This window comes from Excalfactoria chinensis, chromosome 6 (genome assembly GCF_039878825.1).
Source record: "Excalfactoria chinensis isolate bCotChi1 chromosome 6, bCotChi1.hap2, whole genome shotgun sequence".
NCBI classification, from domain to species: domain Eukaryota; kingdom Metazoa; phylum Chordata; class Aves; order Galliformes; family Phasianidae; genus Excalfactoria; species Excalfactoria chinensis.
The window spans coordinates 37,402,762-37,421,138 of NC_092830.1; the positions used below are offsets into that span (position 1 = coordinate 37,402,762).

Below are 18,377 nucleotides of genomic sequence, written 5' to 3' on the forward strand. Positions count from 1 at the left end.
TCTTTGCCTGAACAAAGATGTGCTGGGTTGCAATGGGCAGGCTCACATGTCCTACCAGAACACTGGGCATTGTCAGACTAATTAGCAGCTCCAACACTTCGCTTTGAATGTAGTCATATGAAAAAAATGATTTAGAACAACTTTCAGTGTTTGTTATGGGTAGAACTGACACTAAAACAGGCAGTGTGCTTTTCTGAGGCTTACTGAACTCACAGACTTGTTTTTTCAGCATCCGTGCCCTTATGGCCGTTAATCTGAGAACTGCAGCCTGTACAAATGACTCTTGTGAATAGCATGCAAAGACAGTATGTGCTAAGCACATACATAGTCTGTATGCTGAAATTATGGTCAGTTTCATTGTTTTTCTTGGGTGTGGAAGCTGCAGTAACTTGCTCATTATGTACAGCCCAAGTTGACAGTTAGAACTGTTATCACTTGTATAACTGACTTTGTTTTTCTTTTCTGATCACTGAGTAATTCATTCTTTCCCTTCTCTAGTACTATTCCCATCACGGATGCTCGTGAAATCTTTGAATTTGCTCTGTTAAGAATCTAGACATTCTCACTGGCAGCGTAGCCGTTTATTTTAAATGCTAGGTTTGCATTGCAGATCTGCAGCCTGTGTTTTGTTGGGTTTAACTTTAGACTGTAATAATAAGAAATCGTGTTTTGCAGTTACGTAGTGTATGAAGCTGGCAGCACTTTTCTGCTGACCACTTCTGGTAGCTGTGTCACTGTCCGCCTGAAATAGGCTACCACAGGTGTTGGAAGGTAGGGATGTTACATCTAAGGGTGTAATATGGGTGGGGGAGGGAAAGCTGAACAGAAACTATACTTGGAAGGAAATCTCCTTTTAGGGAATAGCATAATGTGATAAAATCTGTGAAGAACGACTTCCAGCCTGTTGGGCATCGTGTTTGGTGAAGGGGGAGAACAAACGGGCTGTTGTTCTGCTGGCTGCCACCTGGATGTTGCGCAGAGCAGGTGAGGAGGTGAGGAGTGCTGTGTGCCTGTGCTGGGTGCAGTTCCTCCTGTTGCGCAGTGTGTGGCTCTGAAGGCAGCTGCTCAGGCTGGCTCACAGTGGCAGCTGCTGTGAGCTGGGCTCACACTCGTTGCACTGGAGCAGGCTGGGCAGCACAGGGTTGTTCATGTCTTCTGTGACAGCTTAGTGTGTAGCGCACACTGGTTTGTTTGTTTGAACTGGACTTTTGTGGGCATTTTGTAAAGGTGATGCTGCCAGGTGTGCTCTGAATGGATTTCAGAGGCAGCTGTGCCAGCCCACCACTGATAAGGCAGTGCTGGATGGCTGCTGTGTGCAGCAAAACCTGTCCATGGCTGGGAAACCCCTCTGCTCTGTATGGGGTAATAATCCCTGTTTGTCAGCCCTGGTCCTGCAGAAGGAAACAGACAGGTTTGCGATGTGCTTTGTGTAGTGTGTTGTGCTGCAGGGTGTTGTCCTCACACAGTGCTGTGCAAATTCAGTAGTGATCTGTTGACTTGTCAAAAAGAAGGGGAGGCAGGCAGGCACTATGGAGGAAAGGTGCTGCAGAATCTCAGGGTGCAGTTTGCTGTAATTTCTAATGTCTCGTGCAGAAAGTAATATTTACAGTTTAAAAGGTCCTACTTGAATCGAGACGGGTGAGAAAATCTTGGAAGTATGTCATAGAGTGCATGTCATAGTCGGAAATTACAGTGAAGGAGGAAGAAACCTCTCATGTAGAGACAGAGTTCGGTGAAGTCCCGATGCTGGTTATCACATTTCAGTTCTTAACATGAGCTGGTAACTTGGATCTTAGCTCCTGTGGCTTAGATTCCCATCTACTGTTCAGTAAGGCTGAGGTGTGGTCATTTTCAACCCAGGCCATTCTATGATTCTATGAAAAGCATCCCTTGGAAACAAGGGGGAAAAGGGGTTGTTTGGAGAGAAGTGAGATTTATGTGAAGTGTCTAATGTGCAGTTTTTATCATGGAATGGCTTGGGTTGGAAGGGACCTCAGAGATTTCACATGGTCCCACCTTCTGAGTTTGTCAGGGTCCCTCTGAGCATCATTCCTTCCTTCTCATGTGTCAACACAATGTAGCTTAGCTTGGTGTCATTAGCAGATTTGCTGAGGGTGCACTCGAGCCCATCATTAATGTCGCTGATGATGCTGAAAAGCACTGGTCCCAAGGCAGACCCCCTGGGGACACCGCTTGTCGCTGGCCTCCACCTGGACGCAGTACTATTCAACACAACCTGCTGTAAGGCCTAACCAATTCCTTACCTGCCCAATAGTCCACCCCTGAAATCCTTATCTCTCTGATTTAGTGATAAGGATGTGGTGGGGGACCACGTCTTGCCCAAGTCCAGGTAGATGACATTGGTCTCCTTCCCTTTGTCCACCGATGTTGTCCCTCCATCATAAAGGCCATCAGACTGGTCAGGCATGACCAGCCATGCTGGCTGTCTCTAATCACCTGCTCGTCACTTGTGTGCCTCAACATTTCATGTAGGAGAATCTGTTCCACAATCATCCCAGGCACAGAAGTGAGCCTTACCATCCTGTAGTTCCCTGGGCCTCCCTTCCTTCCTTCCTTCCTTCCTTGTAAATGAGAGGGACGTTTTCTTTTTTCCAGTCCACAGGGACTTTGCCTGACAGTCACTTCTCAAATACTATGGAGGCTGGCTCAACAACCACACCAGCCCAGCTCCTTTAGGTCCCTGAGATACATATCATTCAACCCCATAGACTTGCATGCATTCAGTTTCATGAGCTGGTCTCAGACTTGCCCTGCTCTTATAGTGGGGGGGTGGGAAAGAATTACTCCCCCAGTTCCCACCTAGAGGCCCAGGGATGTGAGCTTCAGGGATGTGAAAAATACAAGAATGCTGGCTGACAGCAAAGGCCAAGGCAGAGAACTCATTTAGTGCCTCAGCATTCTCCATATCTGTCATAGCCCGTTTTCCTCTCTTGTTTTCCAAAGGAGGTACGCTCTCTTTGGCCTGCCTTTTCTGGCCAGCATACCTATAGAAACCATTCCTGTTGCTTTTAACATCCCTTGCCAAGTTCAGTTTCATATGTGCCTTGCCTTTCCTAATCCCCACTCTGCAAGTCCTGACAGCACCCCTGTACTCTCCCCAGGTGACGCACCCTTATTTCTGCAGCCATACAGCCCCTTTTCCCTCAGCCTGACCAGCAGGTCCTTGCCGAGCCATGTCAGTTTCCTGCCTGTCCTGCGTATTTCCTTATTCTGAGGGGTGGGGAGCTCTTGCGCTCTCAGAAAGGCATCCTTGAAGAGCAGACAGCTCTTCATTTTCTTTTCCTCATGCAGTTTGTGTTGATTGAGAGCATTCAGAGGTGTAATGTGCAGCAATACAAGCACAAAAATTCACCTAAAAGTGAGGTATGATCTTGCTGTTGTTTAGAAATGTTTGTGCTGTGCTGCATGGTGTGTACGTTTCCCTTTTTTGTGGGGAAACAAAGGAGAGGCTCAGAGTTAGCTGCTTACTTATTTTAGGGAGTTAATCCTTTTCAACTAGACTGAATTGCTCTTGTGAGTTTAGCTCTTCTGCCTCATTCAGATGGGGCTGTGGATTTTGCTTCATTCTGTGCCATGAAATCCGTGCAGTAGCACTCATCCCAGCTGCACAGCACACATGGATTGCAGCGTGTTTCTCCTTGTTGAATCCTCGCCGTGGAGGTGTTGGTTCAGCGATTCCTTCTCAGCTGGAAAGCCGTGAGCACAGCCCGGCTGCCGGGCGGTCAGGAGCTGCGGTTGGTGCCAGGCAGCAGCGCCCTGCTGTGACATCACGGAAACTTGCTGCGCTGCGTCTCCTGGGGCCGCGCCGTGCTGCTGCTGCTGCAGCGCCTGCTGTGGCCGGCAGCGGGCAAAGGGAGCAGCCTTCTGCTGCCTCGGGGTGGGGATCCGTGCCCCTGCTTTGGCCACAGCTCTGAGGACCGTGGAGGCAGGGGCAGCAGTAGGAAGCAGGCTGCGGTGTGGGATGGGTGTGCAGGGTGTCCTGGGGCCAAGGGCGCCCACCTGTGGGGCACTGGGTGAGGAGCTGTCTGTGGGGACCCTCCTCTTGTGCTTGGGTTTCTGAGGCATAGTGGGAGGTGTGAAGCTGCTTGTCTGCTGGTGGCAGCGTGCTGCTGTGTTGTTTTGTAAAGTTTAATTAAAAATCCTTCAGGAATTACTTAAGAATGGCACTGAAGTATTGTTAAATGGAAATAGCTCCATGGATGGTAACTTGAGTCATGGCCTGAAGGCACTGATTGATTGCACACCTGGGGGAGAACAGGGTCAGCCCTGGCCACACAGGTGAAGGCAATTCAGTGGTGAGACTGGACGGGCTGGAGCCCAACTGCACCGTTCTCAGACCCCATTTAAGGGCTGGCTGCCACTGGGGAAGGGTCCTTTCTGCAGATCACTCCCTGCGGGAGCTTGGGATCTTCTGATATGGGTAAGCAGTCTTCTTCCATTCCCTTACTGCACTTTCTACTGTTGGGGTCCTTCCAGCGTTACACTTCTTGTTAAACACCTTTTCCCATCATATTGATCTGTCCAATCACTATGATCCACAACAGGATTTTTGAGTTTCCTGCTGTGTGTGTGTGTGTTGAGTAACTACTGTGAGTAGTTTTTTCTTCCTGTCCCTGTCTTACTGCATACTATTAAGTGGCATTAAAAATTCAGTAGTAATTGCTAGGTAGTGACTTCCTCTGCTGTGGTTGCAATGCAGTGTAATGATACACCAGGTCGTGCTCAGCCATGTGCATTCAGATGTGCACTGTGCTCGTGCAGCAGTAGCCCCTTCATACAGTGAGCTTTGCTCAGGGCTCACCTCTCTGAGTCAGGCCCAGGCATTACCTCCCATGGCAAATGAAGAGCATGGAGGTACAGATGAGGTGAATGGGATGAGGTTCAACAAGGCCAAGTACTGAGTGCTGTGCTTTGGCCACAGTAACCCCATGCAGTGCTGTAAGCCTGGGGCTGAGTGGCTGGATGGCTGTGAAGAGGCCTGCCCAGAGAGGTGGTGGAGTCACCATCCCTGGCGCTGTTCAAGAGATTTCTGGATGAGGAGCTACGAGAGATGGTTTAGTGGCTTGTGGTAGCAATGGTGATGGGAGGACGGCTGGACTGGGTGATGTCATAGGTCCTTTCCAACCTTCTGATTCTATGATTCTACTATCCCCAGCCTGCCTGCACCCAGCTGACCTGCTGCAGGAGAGACCCTGGCAGAGCTGGGCCCTGCACTGCTCCCCTCAGCTCCACTGCACCATGCTGAGCTTCTCAGCAGGTGACACAGAGCAGGTGCTGCCAGATCTCTCGCAGCCGAACCTTTGAGCACCTTGGGCACCACAACGTAGGCAGGACATTAAACCATTAGAGGTGGGCAGCAAAGACAGCAAGAAGTCAAGAGGTGTGAGGAGCAGCTGAGGTCCCTTGGTTTATTCTGCTCAGAGGATGAGGTGAGGCCTCCTGGTGGCCCTACAGATCCTTACAGGAGAGTGGAGGCACGGCTCTGAGCTCTGCTGACATCAGCAGGACTGCAGGGAGCTGTGCAGAGCTGCGCTGGGGGTCAGGAGGGGGCTGTGTCCCAGAGGGTGGTGGGCACAGCCTGTGCTGCTGGAGCTCGGCAGCACTGCACTCGGGATGTTGTGTGGTTGTGTTTTTGTGCATCCGGGAATCAAGAGTAATGCCCAGCTTTGAAAAATAATGAATGTGCGTCTACAACAGAACAACATTTACGTGACTTGGTATCTGATCCTTAACCTCCGGCAGACGTGAACTTAGAACTCTGAAGCATTCATTATTCACTATTATGTAATGGCTGTTCTTTTATTGTAGTTGAAAACTAGTAAAGGGTAATGCAGCAGGGCCAACTTGCTCATAGTTTGAAGGTATTCATGATATGAAGGATGTAACCAGTATTTGGGCATGTTTTTGTGCTTTAACCTCCAAGGAGTGCCACTGAAGCCTCTCGCTGCTGTAAAGCTCGTGCTATTTCCTCATTTCAAATACTGCTGTTCGGTTCTTTGTTGTTACACCGGCTGTGATTTCAGACTGTCAGATATTTGAATGCACACCAAAATATGTGTCCTGTGTACATCTAAGTTCAGCTTCCAGGAATGTCTTCTGTTGCTGCTGTAGCACAGCAAAGTATTTCTCCAGTGTTTTCTTTGCAGGATCCCACGTTCAGGGCTCCCTGTTACTCATCCCTAATGCATGTGATGAGGTAGCTGGTGCCTACACCCCCTAAACTACTCATTTTACTTTGAGCAATTAGTTACATTGGCTATGTAAGAAGAGATCCCAACTATTGTTGGATCAAAAAAGAGTAATGTCACATGCTGATACTTTTATTTTACATGATTTAAGTGTCTGGTAGATGTCATAGAATCACAAGGTTGGAAAGGACCCTCCAGATCGTCTGCTCCATCCGTCGTCCCATTACCATTGCTGCCACTGTTGCTTTGAAACAGAATGTGTTTGCTTTACAACATTAAATAGTTACAATTGTTTTCTAATTATGGTAATTTCAAAGAGCTATCCATATAGATAAGATCTGTAGTTGGAAGCCAAACCTGATTTGGAGCAATAAAGCCCATAGAACGTTGGGACTGTGCATTGTTTAGGGACCACAAATGAGCTCTGTCACGGAGCCCAGCTTCACAAGTTGGGTTTGGTTCATATTCGTCTCCAAGATGATAAAGAAAACCAGCCAACAACCGAACTTGATGAAGACTCTTGATGACTGCTCGGCTGTTGGGCTCCGTGGCAGTGGGCTGCTGGCTGGCACTTCCTGATGCAGCGCTGCTCTCGTGTGTTTTATGTCCTGCCTTCTGTTGTGAATGAGGACGTGTGGTTTTCTGGAGGGTGCTGTACTTTTTATAGTGACTGTAAATTGGACACGTAACTTTGCAAGGTAATTAGCACAGCAGAAGTATCCATCTTTGCAGGGAGTGAGGGTGCAGCAGCTGGAACAGGAGCCCCATGACCTTGCCTTGCAGCTGTGATGCAGCTTGCTGCCTGCCCTGTGGTTGGTGGTGCTGTGTTACCCGTATGGAGGGGTTAGATAAGTGTGTATGCACGACAGTGCACATATAATGATGTTGAAATAATTTTGAAGATGAGGTGTTCTGTAAATCAGCGCATCACATGAGATGACTAGTCAACATCTTGTCCTGCAATAGTTTGAGATGCTTGAGATGCTTTAGCATAAGTGAGAAAAATCAAGTGTTGGGATTCTTCCAGCTCCTGGGCAAGGAGACACTCTGACCCTGCTAGTGCTGCAAGTCCTTCTCAAGGTGAGCTGGAAGAGGTTATAATAATATTATTATTATGTATTTGCTTCAAGTGCTTGGTAACAAATTCTCGGCTCACGAACAAAAATACTGTTTTGAGATGATTAGTATGTATTAAAAGACGTTTGCATGCACCAACAAGTGGCGCTTCTCTGATTGCTGTTCTGTCGGTTACTTCTCTGGCTGATGGTTCTACTTTCAAAAGGGACATGTCTGCATTTACATCATTTACTGTGTATATCCTGTGTGTTGTTAGCTCTGGATACGATGTTTTACTTACTTGTTTTTCTGTTTGTTTCAGGTTGTTCATGCACACAAGCCCCACTTCATGGCTTTACACTGTCAAGAATTTGGAGGAAAAAACTATGAAGCTTCCATGTCTCATGTGGACAAATTTGTTAAGTAAGTAACTAGAAAGTACTGGTAGGGTGTTCTAGGCAGAAAGTCAAAAGGCTGCTTTCAGCCTGCAGACAATAGATTGCAAGAAAGTAAAGCTCTAAAGTTGAGGCCGTGGGGCCTTTGGCATTAATTGCCCAATTATATCTAATGTTCAGATGTTCAAAGTCATAAGTCCTTCACAACTGTATCCAATAGGCAATAAGAAGCATTGAGAATTAAGTTGGAAGTGATGCTGATGTTGTCAGCTCTGAGGCTTGTAGGTAGATGGCTTTGCCACAGGAAACTTTCTTCCCTGAAACTTGTTCCAAAATGAGGTAAAAGCCAATGGTTCCTCTGTATACAGAATCATAGAATGATAGACTGGTTTGAGCTGCAAAAGGGACCTTTAAGATCATCTACTTCCAACCCCCTGCTGTAGGCAGGGACGCCTCCCATAGCCCAGGGTGCTCACAGCCCCATCCAGCCTGGCCCTGAATGCTTCCATGGAGGGGCATCCACAGCCTCACTGGGCAACCTGTGCCAGTGTCTCACCACCTCCCAGCACTGAATCTCTTCCTGATACCTGGTTTAATAAATCTACCCTCTTCCAGTTTAAAGTCATTTCCCCTTGTCCTGTCGCTACCTGCCCTTATGAAAAGTCCATCCCCAGCTTTCCTTCTGGTACTGGAAGGCTGCTTTAAGGTCTGTGTGCTGCCTTCTCTTCTCCAGGCTGAAGAGCTCCAGCTTTCTCAGCCTGTCCTTGTAGTGGAGGTGCTGCAGCCTTCTGATCCTCTTTGTAGGCCTCCTCTGGTTAGTGATGACATTTCAGTACAGAGAATGAGGCAGTAGCAACTTGGAATGTTTGCATGCCCCTTCATATTTTCAATCTCTTTTTTGTCTTGTAGGGAGTTATTATCAAGTGATGCAATGAAAGACTACAACAGGGCTCGAGTTTACCTGGATGAGAACTATAAATCACAGGAACATTTTACGGTAAAGTTCTCAATTACGTAATTTCAGTTCAACAGAAGATTAATTTGTGTTAAACTGTTCAGGTTCTTTTGGTGTGTGTATGTGAGCTGTTCCCAACATGATGAGGATTAAATCTTTACGGAGTTGTTTTTGCTAAGACATTACTTTGTAAAATACAAAATGCTGGTTTCACAGAGGTGCATCCATTGAGAAGTAAGTCAGACACTGGAATTCACAAAGCCTTTTGTTTAAAGCGTTCTTGTTTTCTCTAACAGCCTTCTTGGTGAATCAGAATTACCTTCTATTTAAGACTCTGTTTGACTGTCTGACAGCCTGGGGTGGTGCCAGGTCTGACCAGCTGGGAGTGGGGCTGCCAGCAGTCAGGGTTTCTGTTAGGAGTCCTTAGTGCCTGTTGGCAGACAGTCCTGGTGGGGGTTTGTGAGAAGAGCTGTAGCAGGAGTTTCCACTGGTACATGAATGACGTCTACGTCACTCCTCTTATAAAGAGCAAACATGGTTGTAAAGGTCATTGCCAGGGCTGTCCAGCATGTGGATAGATCTACTGTTCTATTTAGGTAATTACTGATAGATAGTACAAGGATGAGCAGTCCTTTCGTGGCGATCTGGTGACATCTTCCTTCTGTCCAGGACTGCAGCTTCCTTTTCCTCAGAACATTTTCAGCCAACGTTTGTCAGGCTCAGCTCAACATCCTGAGCCACAGCAAGTGACAAAAGGGCGACAGACAAAAGCAGCAGCGTGGGCACAGAGCTCAGTCGAGCTGATGTCCCCCACATGCACACAAATCCCAGCACAGCAGCATGTGGCTTAGGTGAATAGGAGCCTGGGAAGGTTTATATGTATTCATTTTTGAGTGACTGTGGCCCAGGGAAGCTGGAACAGGAGGAGGAATGTTAAGGTTTTTTTTGTTTTCTTTATCAAAGAGGAGGAAAAACAGCACTACTGGCTTTAGTGAATCTTAAAGGGACAAATGCTGTGTCAGGAGCACTGACATTTAGTGCGGGAAGCGCTGGTGGGAGCAGAGCAGTCGGACAAAATTGTGCTGTAGTTGTAGCTGCTCAGAGCTGTGGCAGGAAAGCCCCCTGAAACTGCAGTCACTCCCAGCAGGGCACCACGGCCTTGTGGGGCTCCTTCTAACCTCAGCTGTTCTGTGGTTGTGAGGAAGGAGACCATCAGTATCCTGAGCTGGGAAGCAGTTCTTGCAAGTGTAACTAGTAGAGGTGGAGCATAATTTAGTTGGTGATTTTTGCCTCTCTTGACGGGCATGGTGAGGCAGTGTTGGGTATTTTGACTTCTGGTTCCTAAGCAGAGTTTTTTAAAGCATATTAAAAAAGACAGAGGTGATCCCTAGAAAGAGATTGCTGGCTTATTTTTTTTTCCAGGTCATCCTTTGTAACCTTTAAAGAAACTTTTAGAGCTGAATCAGCTCAGTGTGGAAGAAAGAAGAAAACAAGGGATTGAGAGATGATTTGTATTGTGTCAATACTGCCACCATTGAAAATACTTCATGATAGAGCAGTATTTTGTACTTTCCTTACTGGATTTCCAGTAGCAATGGCTTGGAGTCAAAGCCAGGAAAGACAGAAAAGAAGGGACAGGGATGTACCTTCATACCTCATAGCCTTTAGTCTTCTTGTTGGCACCTGATGTTGATGAATCCCACGCATAGTTCTCAAGTCTGCTGTCACAGCTCAGAAATGATTTTCACACACGTGACTGAACAGCAGTGCTGCCACTTGGCTGCACAGTAGCTGTGCATGGAACTCACTGTCTGGAGGACTGTATGAATGGGGATCTCACCATTGTGTTGTGTCTATGTAGGGTAAAGTTTCAGTCTTATCTCCAGTGCGGCTTGGCTCACTGTGTTGTGCATCTTCCTGCTTCCTCCTTAGTTCTGTTTGACTGCAGAGGTCCTTCACTTCTGTGGGCTCTTTTTCCATCCCTTCTATGGCACGGGATTGGCAGCATATGCTAACTTTTATAATTGATTATTATCCCTCTCCCTCTGAAATATAAGCACTTATTGCATACGTTGTTGTGTAATGCCGTTTTCTTTAGGAAGGGGAGAAGCCCGAGTTCCTGCAGTTTGGGTGACCTTCACCCCATGGCTCTAGTATTCCCTTTTTCTAGCAGTTTTGGCAGTGTTTCTTCCGTGAGGCTTTCCTTGGCTTGGCTCCTGCAAGGCTCCATCTGGTTTTGCTGCTTACAGTTCCGTAGCTTGGTTGCACTGGGACTGATGGTGAGAAAATGTTTTTCCACGGTCTGTCCCTCTGACAAGCAGCCTCTCCTGCAGCCGAGGGGAAGCAGGGTGTGTTATACAGAGCTCTGTGAAGTAAAGAATAGAATGTGCTCTCCAAGTGTCAATCGCTGAGTGATTTGATTTTAAAGGCTAATAACTGATTGTGTAGGGATCCAAACGATTCACCCAGATGCAGAAAGAACCTGGTAGCAGGCTCTTGTCACAGTGGTCCTGTACACTGAGTCCAGTGTAAAATAGACTGGGGGTGGGTGGCTGTTGTGATGGGGAGTGCACAGCTATGTGGTTGGGTTGGATTTCCCATGGTGATGGATTGAAGCTGCTGGGGAATTTTTTCTTCCCAGAGCTTGCTTAGTGCACATCAAAACACATAAAGCACCCAGGGATGTGCAGGGGTGATGCTGCCAGAGCCTGGCAGGAATAAGTGGGGCTGGCAGCAGGGCTGGTGGCAGCTGCCCTGCACTGGAGCTTTGGGGCCACGCTGAGCAAAGCTGTCTGTTGGGAGTGGGCAGCATGTGTGTGCAGAGCAGTGTGTCACACCGTGCTGCAGCAGCGTGTGGTTGTTTGAAATTCTAATGTGAGCCAAAGATTGATCTCCTGGCAGAAAGCTGCTGCATTAGAGCTAATGCGTCTGGGCTCTGGGAACACGGAGAGGCAGAGCTAAGAGCTCCCGACAGTTATGAATGAGCTCTGGGTGACAGCCGCTGCCTGTGTAAGGATCGCTTCCCAGAAGCTCCCACTTATCCATGTGTGCAGCTCCGGTGTCACTCCTGTTGTGACTGAAGTACTGAACACAAACCAGCATGGACGGAGCTGCCTCATGTACCAGCCAGAGACGTTCAGGTACCCAAACAACTTCACAGTGCAATTATGGCTTTTTGTGAACCTGTCACTCACAGCCCTGGTACTTCTCTGTCTGATTAATTACATGGATACTTTCTCTTGGCCCATGTAAGTACGTATGCGCGTATTTACAAATAGTGCCTAGAATGTGGCTGTGAATATTCCCGTGGTGTTTTTGACTCCATGCACTACCAGCTTGTTTAGGGATAAAATAACTTCAGCTACAATAAAGCGTTGGGTGTCCTCAGGCAGCATCTGAAGAGGGAGCTCTGCTGAAATCCTTCACCATAATGATAGTGATAACCTGATGTGGTGCAGCTCGGCTCTGTTGGCAAGCAGTGCTCCTAGAAATTAAGGTGGACAACGCCTTATTAAAATGCACGATTTTATCTTGAAATCATGTCACCTCATTACTAAGAGAATAGTAAAGTTAATTTTTGTTAGATTAATGATACTTGAGTAATATTTTTGGTTGAGCTGAGTTCGAATAATTGGCCATTAATTGAAAAAGGAAATTGAATTGAATTTATCTTGTACATAAATCCTGTCATAGTTATTAATGGGTCTTAGAAAATATCGGCCTGTTCCCAGAAATGAATAGTGTTCGCTGATTCTTCTGAGCTTATTAGCTGTGGCAGTTTCGAGTTTTGTTAAATAAAAAATGATGATTTAGGAAGAGAGACGTATTCAATTCAATTACGGGGGGAATTCACATGCCTCATTAGTTCTCAGGCCGTTTTTCCATTAACAGTTTTTGAGGAACTTGGTGTTTGCAGAGAGGCAGGTTCTCTCCAGGAGGTGGTGCTGGAGGTCTGCTCGGCCTTGTTAACCCCTGCCTTGCCGCTGCAGGAGCTGCGAGGAGGTTCAGTTTCTAAGCAGCAGCATTTGAAGGGCGGCGCTTTGCCTTGAGAGCGCGTTGAGAACGCATGGAGCACACGCTGTGTCCTCTGCAAGAAGAATGCAGCTTTCAGGGCTATGGGAGAGCAGGCAGTCCTGGGCTGCTGTGATGCTGTGGCGCTTCTGCCAGACGGAGGGGTTTAGAGAGCGCTTTCAACTGGTGTTTGCCTGTGATTGCAGTTACGGTTTGAATGTTCTTGTATTTACATCAGCCTCCTCCCGCCTTCTTTTTTTCTCCTTTCACCCTTTGAATGTTACTTGGGTTTTGAGTCTGGCTTTTATAATGCTATTTCTGAAAAGATGCCAGGCTAAAGAGGTGGGAGTTCATTCCAGATGTAACCAATAGCACCGTGATCCCCTTGGCCCTGGATGCACATCTCCGTGTTGTACAGTCAGCCTTGCGGGTACGCAGCCACGCTCCTTGCTCATCTCAGTGCTTTGAAGGGAGCTGGGACGCTCCTCTCAGCGTGCCAGGCCTTGCCATGCGGTTCTTCTGAAGGCCTGGGCTTGTTTGCTTTCACAGTTTGAATATTCCAGCAGAGGCTGCTTGTCCTGCAGTGCCTGCCTGCACCGTGTGCAGCACCAAGAGACAAGCAGCGCGGTGTAGCGGCTGTGCATGGAGGGAGAGGCTCACAAGTGGGGCTGTGAGGGGACGTGGTGCTGCATGAGGAGCTGGGTGGGCCGCTGGCAGCTGCTTGAGCTGCATCCCACAATTAACCTGATGAGGAGGTTAGTCCTGAAAACAACCTTCTGAATTGCAGAAAAATCCAGATTGCTTCTTAAAAAGCACATACAAAAAGCAGCGGGTGTTCTTGGCCCTGCCTCATTTTTAATCAGGTGTTTCTCTCTGCTGCCTCCTGTTGTTGCTCTGGTGCAGAGTCAGTATCCAGCTTTATTTTTCAAGGCCAGCTGTGTATAACAAGTGGCCTTCGGCAAGTTCTTCGGGGTGTTGTTCTGGGTAGTGCAGCTCATAAGGTGTGTACGGTGAGCTGATGCTGGGGATGCTGCAGGTGATCCAGGAGGTGCACGCAGTGCAGTGGGTGTCTGGGAATGAAAGTGCGATAGTCATCGTGGTGCTGTTGTGTGGCACGCAGCTATTTGTTACTCTCTACTCGTTCTGCTCTCAGGTGAGAATAAAAGGAATAAAACGGTCTAAAGATGTTAAAGATGTTAAAGATGTGAGCCGGCGGGGCGCCTTGTGCTGCGGGGCGCCTTGTGCTGCGGGGCGCCTTGTGCTGCGGGGCGCCTTGTGCTGCGGGGCGCCTTGTGCTGCAGTGCCCGGCTCGGCCGCGCGGTGGCGCTGTGTGAGCGCTCCGTTCCCGCTGCGCTCGTGGCGGTATCGCGGTGCGGCCTTTCGGGGCTGTGAGTGAGGGCTGGCGGTGACATACGGCGCCGGGAGGCTTTTAAACCCGCGTCACAAACGTTGGCCTTTTTATTTGCTTTTTCTTTTTTTTAATTGGGAAAAAAAAAAGGAGTTGGTGAATCGCTGCACGTAGAATCGATCTCGGCGCTTCTGACCAAGGGGCCGCGGGCCGGAGCTGCGCTCACAGCGCCGGGACTGCAGGCGGCCGCCCGGTGTCCGTGCCTCCCGGGGGGCTGCGGCACGAGGGGCGCTCCTGCTGCAGCGCCGCTTCCCCCCAGTGCTGCTTCCTTTTCCTGTGCTTTTTAAAAGACAATAATGGCATTTTTGGCAGCCGAGCTGCCGGTACCTACAGAGCGCTTGTGAGGAATGGCACGGGGTCCTTTTTATCCCCCTCTGTTTTCTGATGCTTCTGTGCTCTTGAAAGGGGTGAAATAGTGGCAAACAAAGGAAGACTTGACAGATCAGGAGCCGAATGATGCCGTCTGGGGTCAGTTTCAGTTGTTTGCACACGTGGTGGTGCTGAGAACACAGGTTACGGTGCTCTATATGCAGAACCATTAGTGCTGTTATGTGGCTGTGGTTCCGTAGTTGATGGAATCCCATTCCTGTGCCTTGAGGGGCTGCATGGTCAGTGTTGGCAGCGCAGCTGTGCCACAGCCTGTGTGTGTTTTAGAGAACGCGGGACTGCAGCTGTCTGCAAGTAATAAACCGAGGGTAGAAACCCCAACGTATAAAAAGAAACGCTGAAATGCTTACGGGCTGCAGGACCTGAGCGTGAGGGGAAACCGCCCACCTTTAGGGGTTCAATAGGAAAGGAATTGAGGAATTACTGCAGTTGAGAGGGGGAGGATAAAGGAACATTTCTAAGAACCATGTCTGCCGTGCAGGTGCCTCCCCAGTGCTGCGCTGCCAGGCTGTGCTCGCTGCTGCTGCTGTCCCGCTCTGTGGAGGGCTGCAGGCACGGGGAGCAGGGTGGGCACGGTGCCTGGCCCTGTGTGTAGCTCCGCGTGGCTCACTGGAAGCTGAGGCTTATCCGGAGTGCCTGCGTGCCACTGAGCGGCTACATGCTGCAACGCGCTGGGGCCCGGGCCCTGCCGGGGTCGGGGGGACGCCTATTGCCCAGAGGGGCTCCCGTCCATGGCCTGCTCCTGCCAATGGTGCCCTGTCCTCCTGCCAGTCTTGTTTCAGGTGTGCAGGGTGGGGTGGGGATTCCTGTCCTGCATCGGCAGTGCTCGTCCTCGCTGTTCTGCAGGAAAACAGGAACATCTGGGGACTGTGCAGGGGGAGCAGTGCGGGTGATGTGGGGTATAAAAAGCTGCGGCCCCTCGCTGCCCTCGTGCTCTGCAGGAGATCCGCAATGCACTCTGCTCATGCGGTCCCCTGCAGTGCTTCTGGGCCGGCAGAGCCGCCCTGCTTGGTGCAGGAGTGCTGTGCTGCTTTGTCTCTGGCTTGCTGCACGTTTACCTGTTGTGTTTCCTTGGAGTGATTCGTGTGGGCAGTTACAGAAGGAGCTGTTGATGGGCATAGGGCATGCATGAGAACAGTACCCCTCTGCACCTGCATTCCTTTCAGTTGCTGCCTGTGCTGTCGGCAGCGGTGCAGTTCTGTTGGTGTCTATTTCTTTCCGTTTGTTGTACTACATGTTGTGTGGGATTTACTCTCTTCAATATCGGGTCTCTGCGAGTGAATATAGTTGTCTGACGCACCGTTTTGTTGAATGCAAACGGTGAGGACTTGGGAAGAAAGCGCAGCTGCTGGGGCCGTTGGCGCGCTGCTGGGCGCTGCTGGGCGCTGCTGGGCGCTGCTGGGCGCTGCTGGGCGCTGCTGGGCGCTGCTGGGCGCTGCTGGGCGCTGCTGGGCGCTGCTGGGCGCTGCTGGGCGCTGCTGGGCGCTGCTGGGCGCTGCTGGGCGCTGCTGGGCGCTGCTGGGCGCCGGGGGAGGCCAGCTGAAACCGGGGCCGGCGGCGGCCGAGAGTTTCGGGGGGCGGTCGGAGCCGCGGCCGTACCCGTCGTTATCCGCCCGTCGTTATCCGCCCGTCCGCGGGCGCCGGGGCTGCGGAGTGCGGCCGGGGCTGCAGGCGGGGCCGGGCGGGGAAGTGCCGCGCTTCGGGCAGCGGCGGGGCGAGCGCGTCGGGAGCGGCCTGATTGTGGAGCGTGTGAGTCCCGGGACGAGCCCTTAGGGGTGTCAGGACGCGGCCGTTGGGTTCGTCGTCGTTGCCAGAGAGCGGAGCGTGTGCATCGGCGGGGGCCGGACAGCAGCGCGGCCGCCGCTCCGGTTCGGCGCTGCCGAGGGGAGCCAGCCGGTCTGTGCGGGGCCGGGAACGGCCCGAGCGGCAGGAAGGAGGGGAGGTCGGAAAACGCGAAAACGACGACACAAGGAATTATAAAATGCTGCTTAAGGATCTCGCTGATGCGTTTGTTTGAGTCATGGAATTAATTCTTAAATGAGATCAGCGAGACTCGAGAAAAATACTGTAAATGCGATCTACTGATAGAAGGAATGGGTTTATTAATGTTTGGAATGGCCTCATAATGCCGCATTCATTGCTGCAAAGAAAGCGCTCCGTGTGCCCGCTCACTGCTTTGGCGCGGCGGTTCGGTTTCAGTGCAGAGCTTCCCGATTTACACTTCAGAAACGCTTGGAAATGCGCCTTAGGTTTTGCAATTTAAAAACACGTGGGTAGAAGAAAAAGCTCCTCGTTGCATTATACTGTCATCGCCTTAAATTACTGCTGCTGACGTGGGAAGGCAGAAAGCAGCCCGACTAACAGGGGAAAACGCAAGCTAAATACAAGCGCGGCTCTCGAGTTGGGCTGGGCTGAACTCACGGCTGCTGCGGGCGGGGGCTGGGCTGGGCGGGGGGCGATGCTCCGGTGCGAGCAGCCGCCCTGCAGCCACCCGGCGCCCACGGCGGTGGCGTCTCCTGCCGTATCGATGGTGGCAGATGCAAACCCAACGCGGCACGGCTCTGTGAGGGGAGATTGACTTCCCGCTGGTGTTGACGCTGGTGTTAAAATGCCTCAGCCGCACGCTTACTGCTCTGTTAAACTTAACAATGTTTGCAGTGTACAAACCCAAACTAGAACCCTTTGACACTGAGGAAGCGTTTCCACTTAGTTTTAGAGGGCTTTCCAAGTGTCTATTGATCAGTGTTCTCTAACAGCACAGAAATAATGTGTCTAATTTAACTGGCCACATGGAGGAGTATAGAAAAAGCATTAGTTATTCCCTGAAAGGCTTGGAACATCGATAGAGGACATAACATTAATGACTTTTCTATACAGGAGCCTCAAAAATGGCTAAATGAGGAAGAAATTACAAACTTATTTTCCTATAATTTCAGCAGTTGTCTTGTTTGACCGCCCCAGTGAAGTGCTCAGCAGTGAAATGTCACACTCGGACTATTTCTGGTTAATCTGCCCCACATGCAAATCATACAAGAGGAAAAGATGGAAACGGGGGTTTGTTCGTTCTGACAGACGTGTGTTTTGCTCCTGCAGTTTGGCTGAGAGTCTGCTGCCTCCGGCCGGTTTCAGATCCTGCTGTTCTGAGTGACTCGCTGCATCAGCAGCGTCTGTTTGTTTCAGTTCTCCTTCCCTGAACGTGGGTCAGTAATTCGGTCCCAAGTTATTGATGAATAAATGAATGGTAAATACCTCGAACTGATGAATGCCGGATTTCCAGAGGCGAGCGGTGTCAGTCTGAGCTGGGAAGAGACCTATCGTTGTCAGCTCCTTTCTTGTTTATACAGTACTGAATTAAGAAGGAGTTTGGGGTTGGCTTCATTTTCTTCTTCCCACTCCCCCACCCCCTTTGGTTAAACGGGAGGTTTCTTAGGGTAGAAAAGTGCGTATTCTCTTTTGTGAATGAAGCTCAGCATAGCCCTGATCGTTGGAGCTGGAGCTGACTGGTTGACTCCCAGGTTGTCCACAAATCCTTTGTTAAACCAGAGATTCCCGTACAGGACTCTCTTCCTATTGCTGAGAGTAGATTTGCACGTGGCGTTCAGAAATGCACGTGGAACGGATGGTCGTTTTTGTTGTTCTTCCAGTTTGGCTCTTGTTGGTTTGCGTGTTTTTCGCATTTTAGGATGTTCTGAGCATTTTTGTATCAGTGTGTGTGTACAAACAGCCCTGCAAAGAGCCAGGTGTGGCCTTTGTGTGCTGAGGGCTGGCAGAGCAGTGCTGCACGTGCAGGGAGATGGGGAAGTGGGACTGCCCAGAGTCAGCCAGGAGGTTGGGTAGTATTCCTGTTAAAGCTTCATAGCTGGGGTTGGAGCACTTAGACTGGGACAGTCAGGGGATTGAGAGCACAAAGACTCCACAGGCTTCTTTTATGTAGATTTTTCTTTTAAATAAGTTAA

The 18,377-nt window shown here is 49.8% G+C and overlaps 1 protein-coding gene across 2 annotated transcripts in view; it reads left to right on the forward strand.

Annotated features, from left to right (window-relative positions):
• Positions 1-18,377, forward strand: part of INPP5A (inositol polyphosphate-5-phosphatase A) — a 182,489-nt gene that overhangs the window by 44,268 nt on the left and 119,844 nt on the right. For both annotated transcript variants that reach the window (XM_072340693.1, XM_072340692.1), the window contains exons 3-4: positions 7,588-7,688; positions 8,570-8,657. In XM_072340693.1, coding sequence (XP_072196794.1) covers positions 7,588-7,688; positions 8,570-8,657 — 189 coding nt within the window. The remainder of the gene's footprint in view (positions 1-7,587; positions 7,689-8,569; positions 8,658-18,377) is intronic.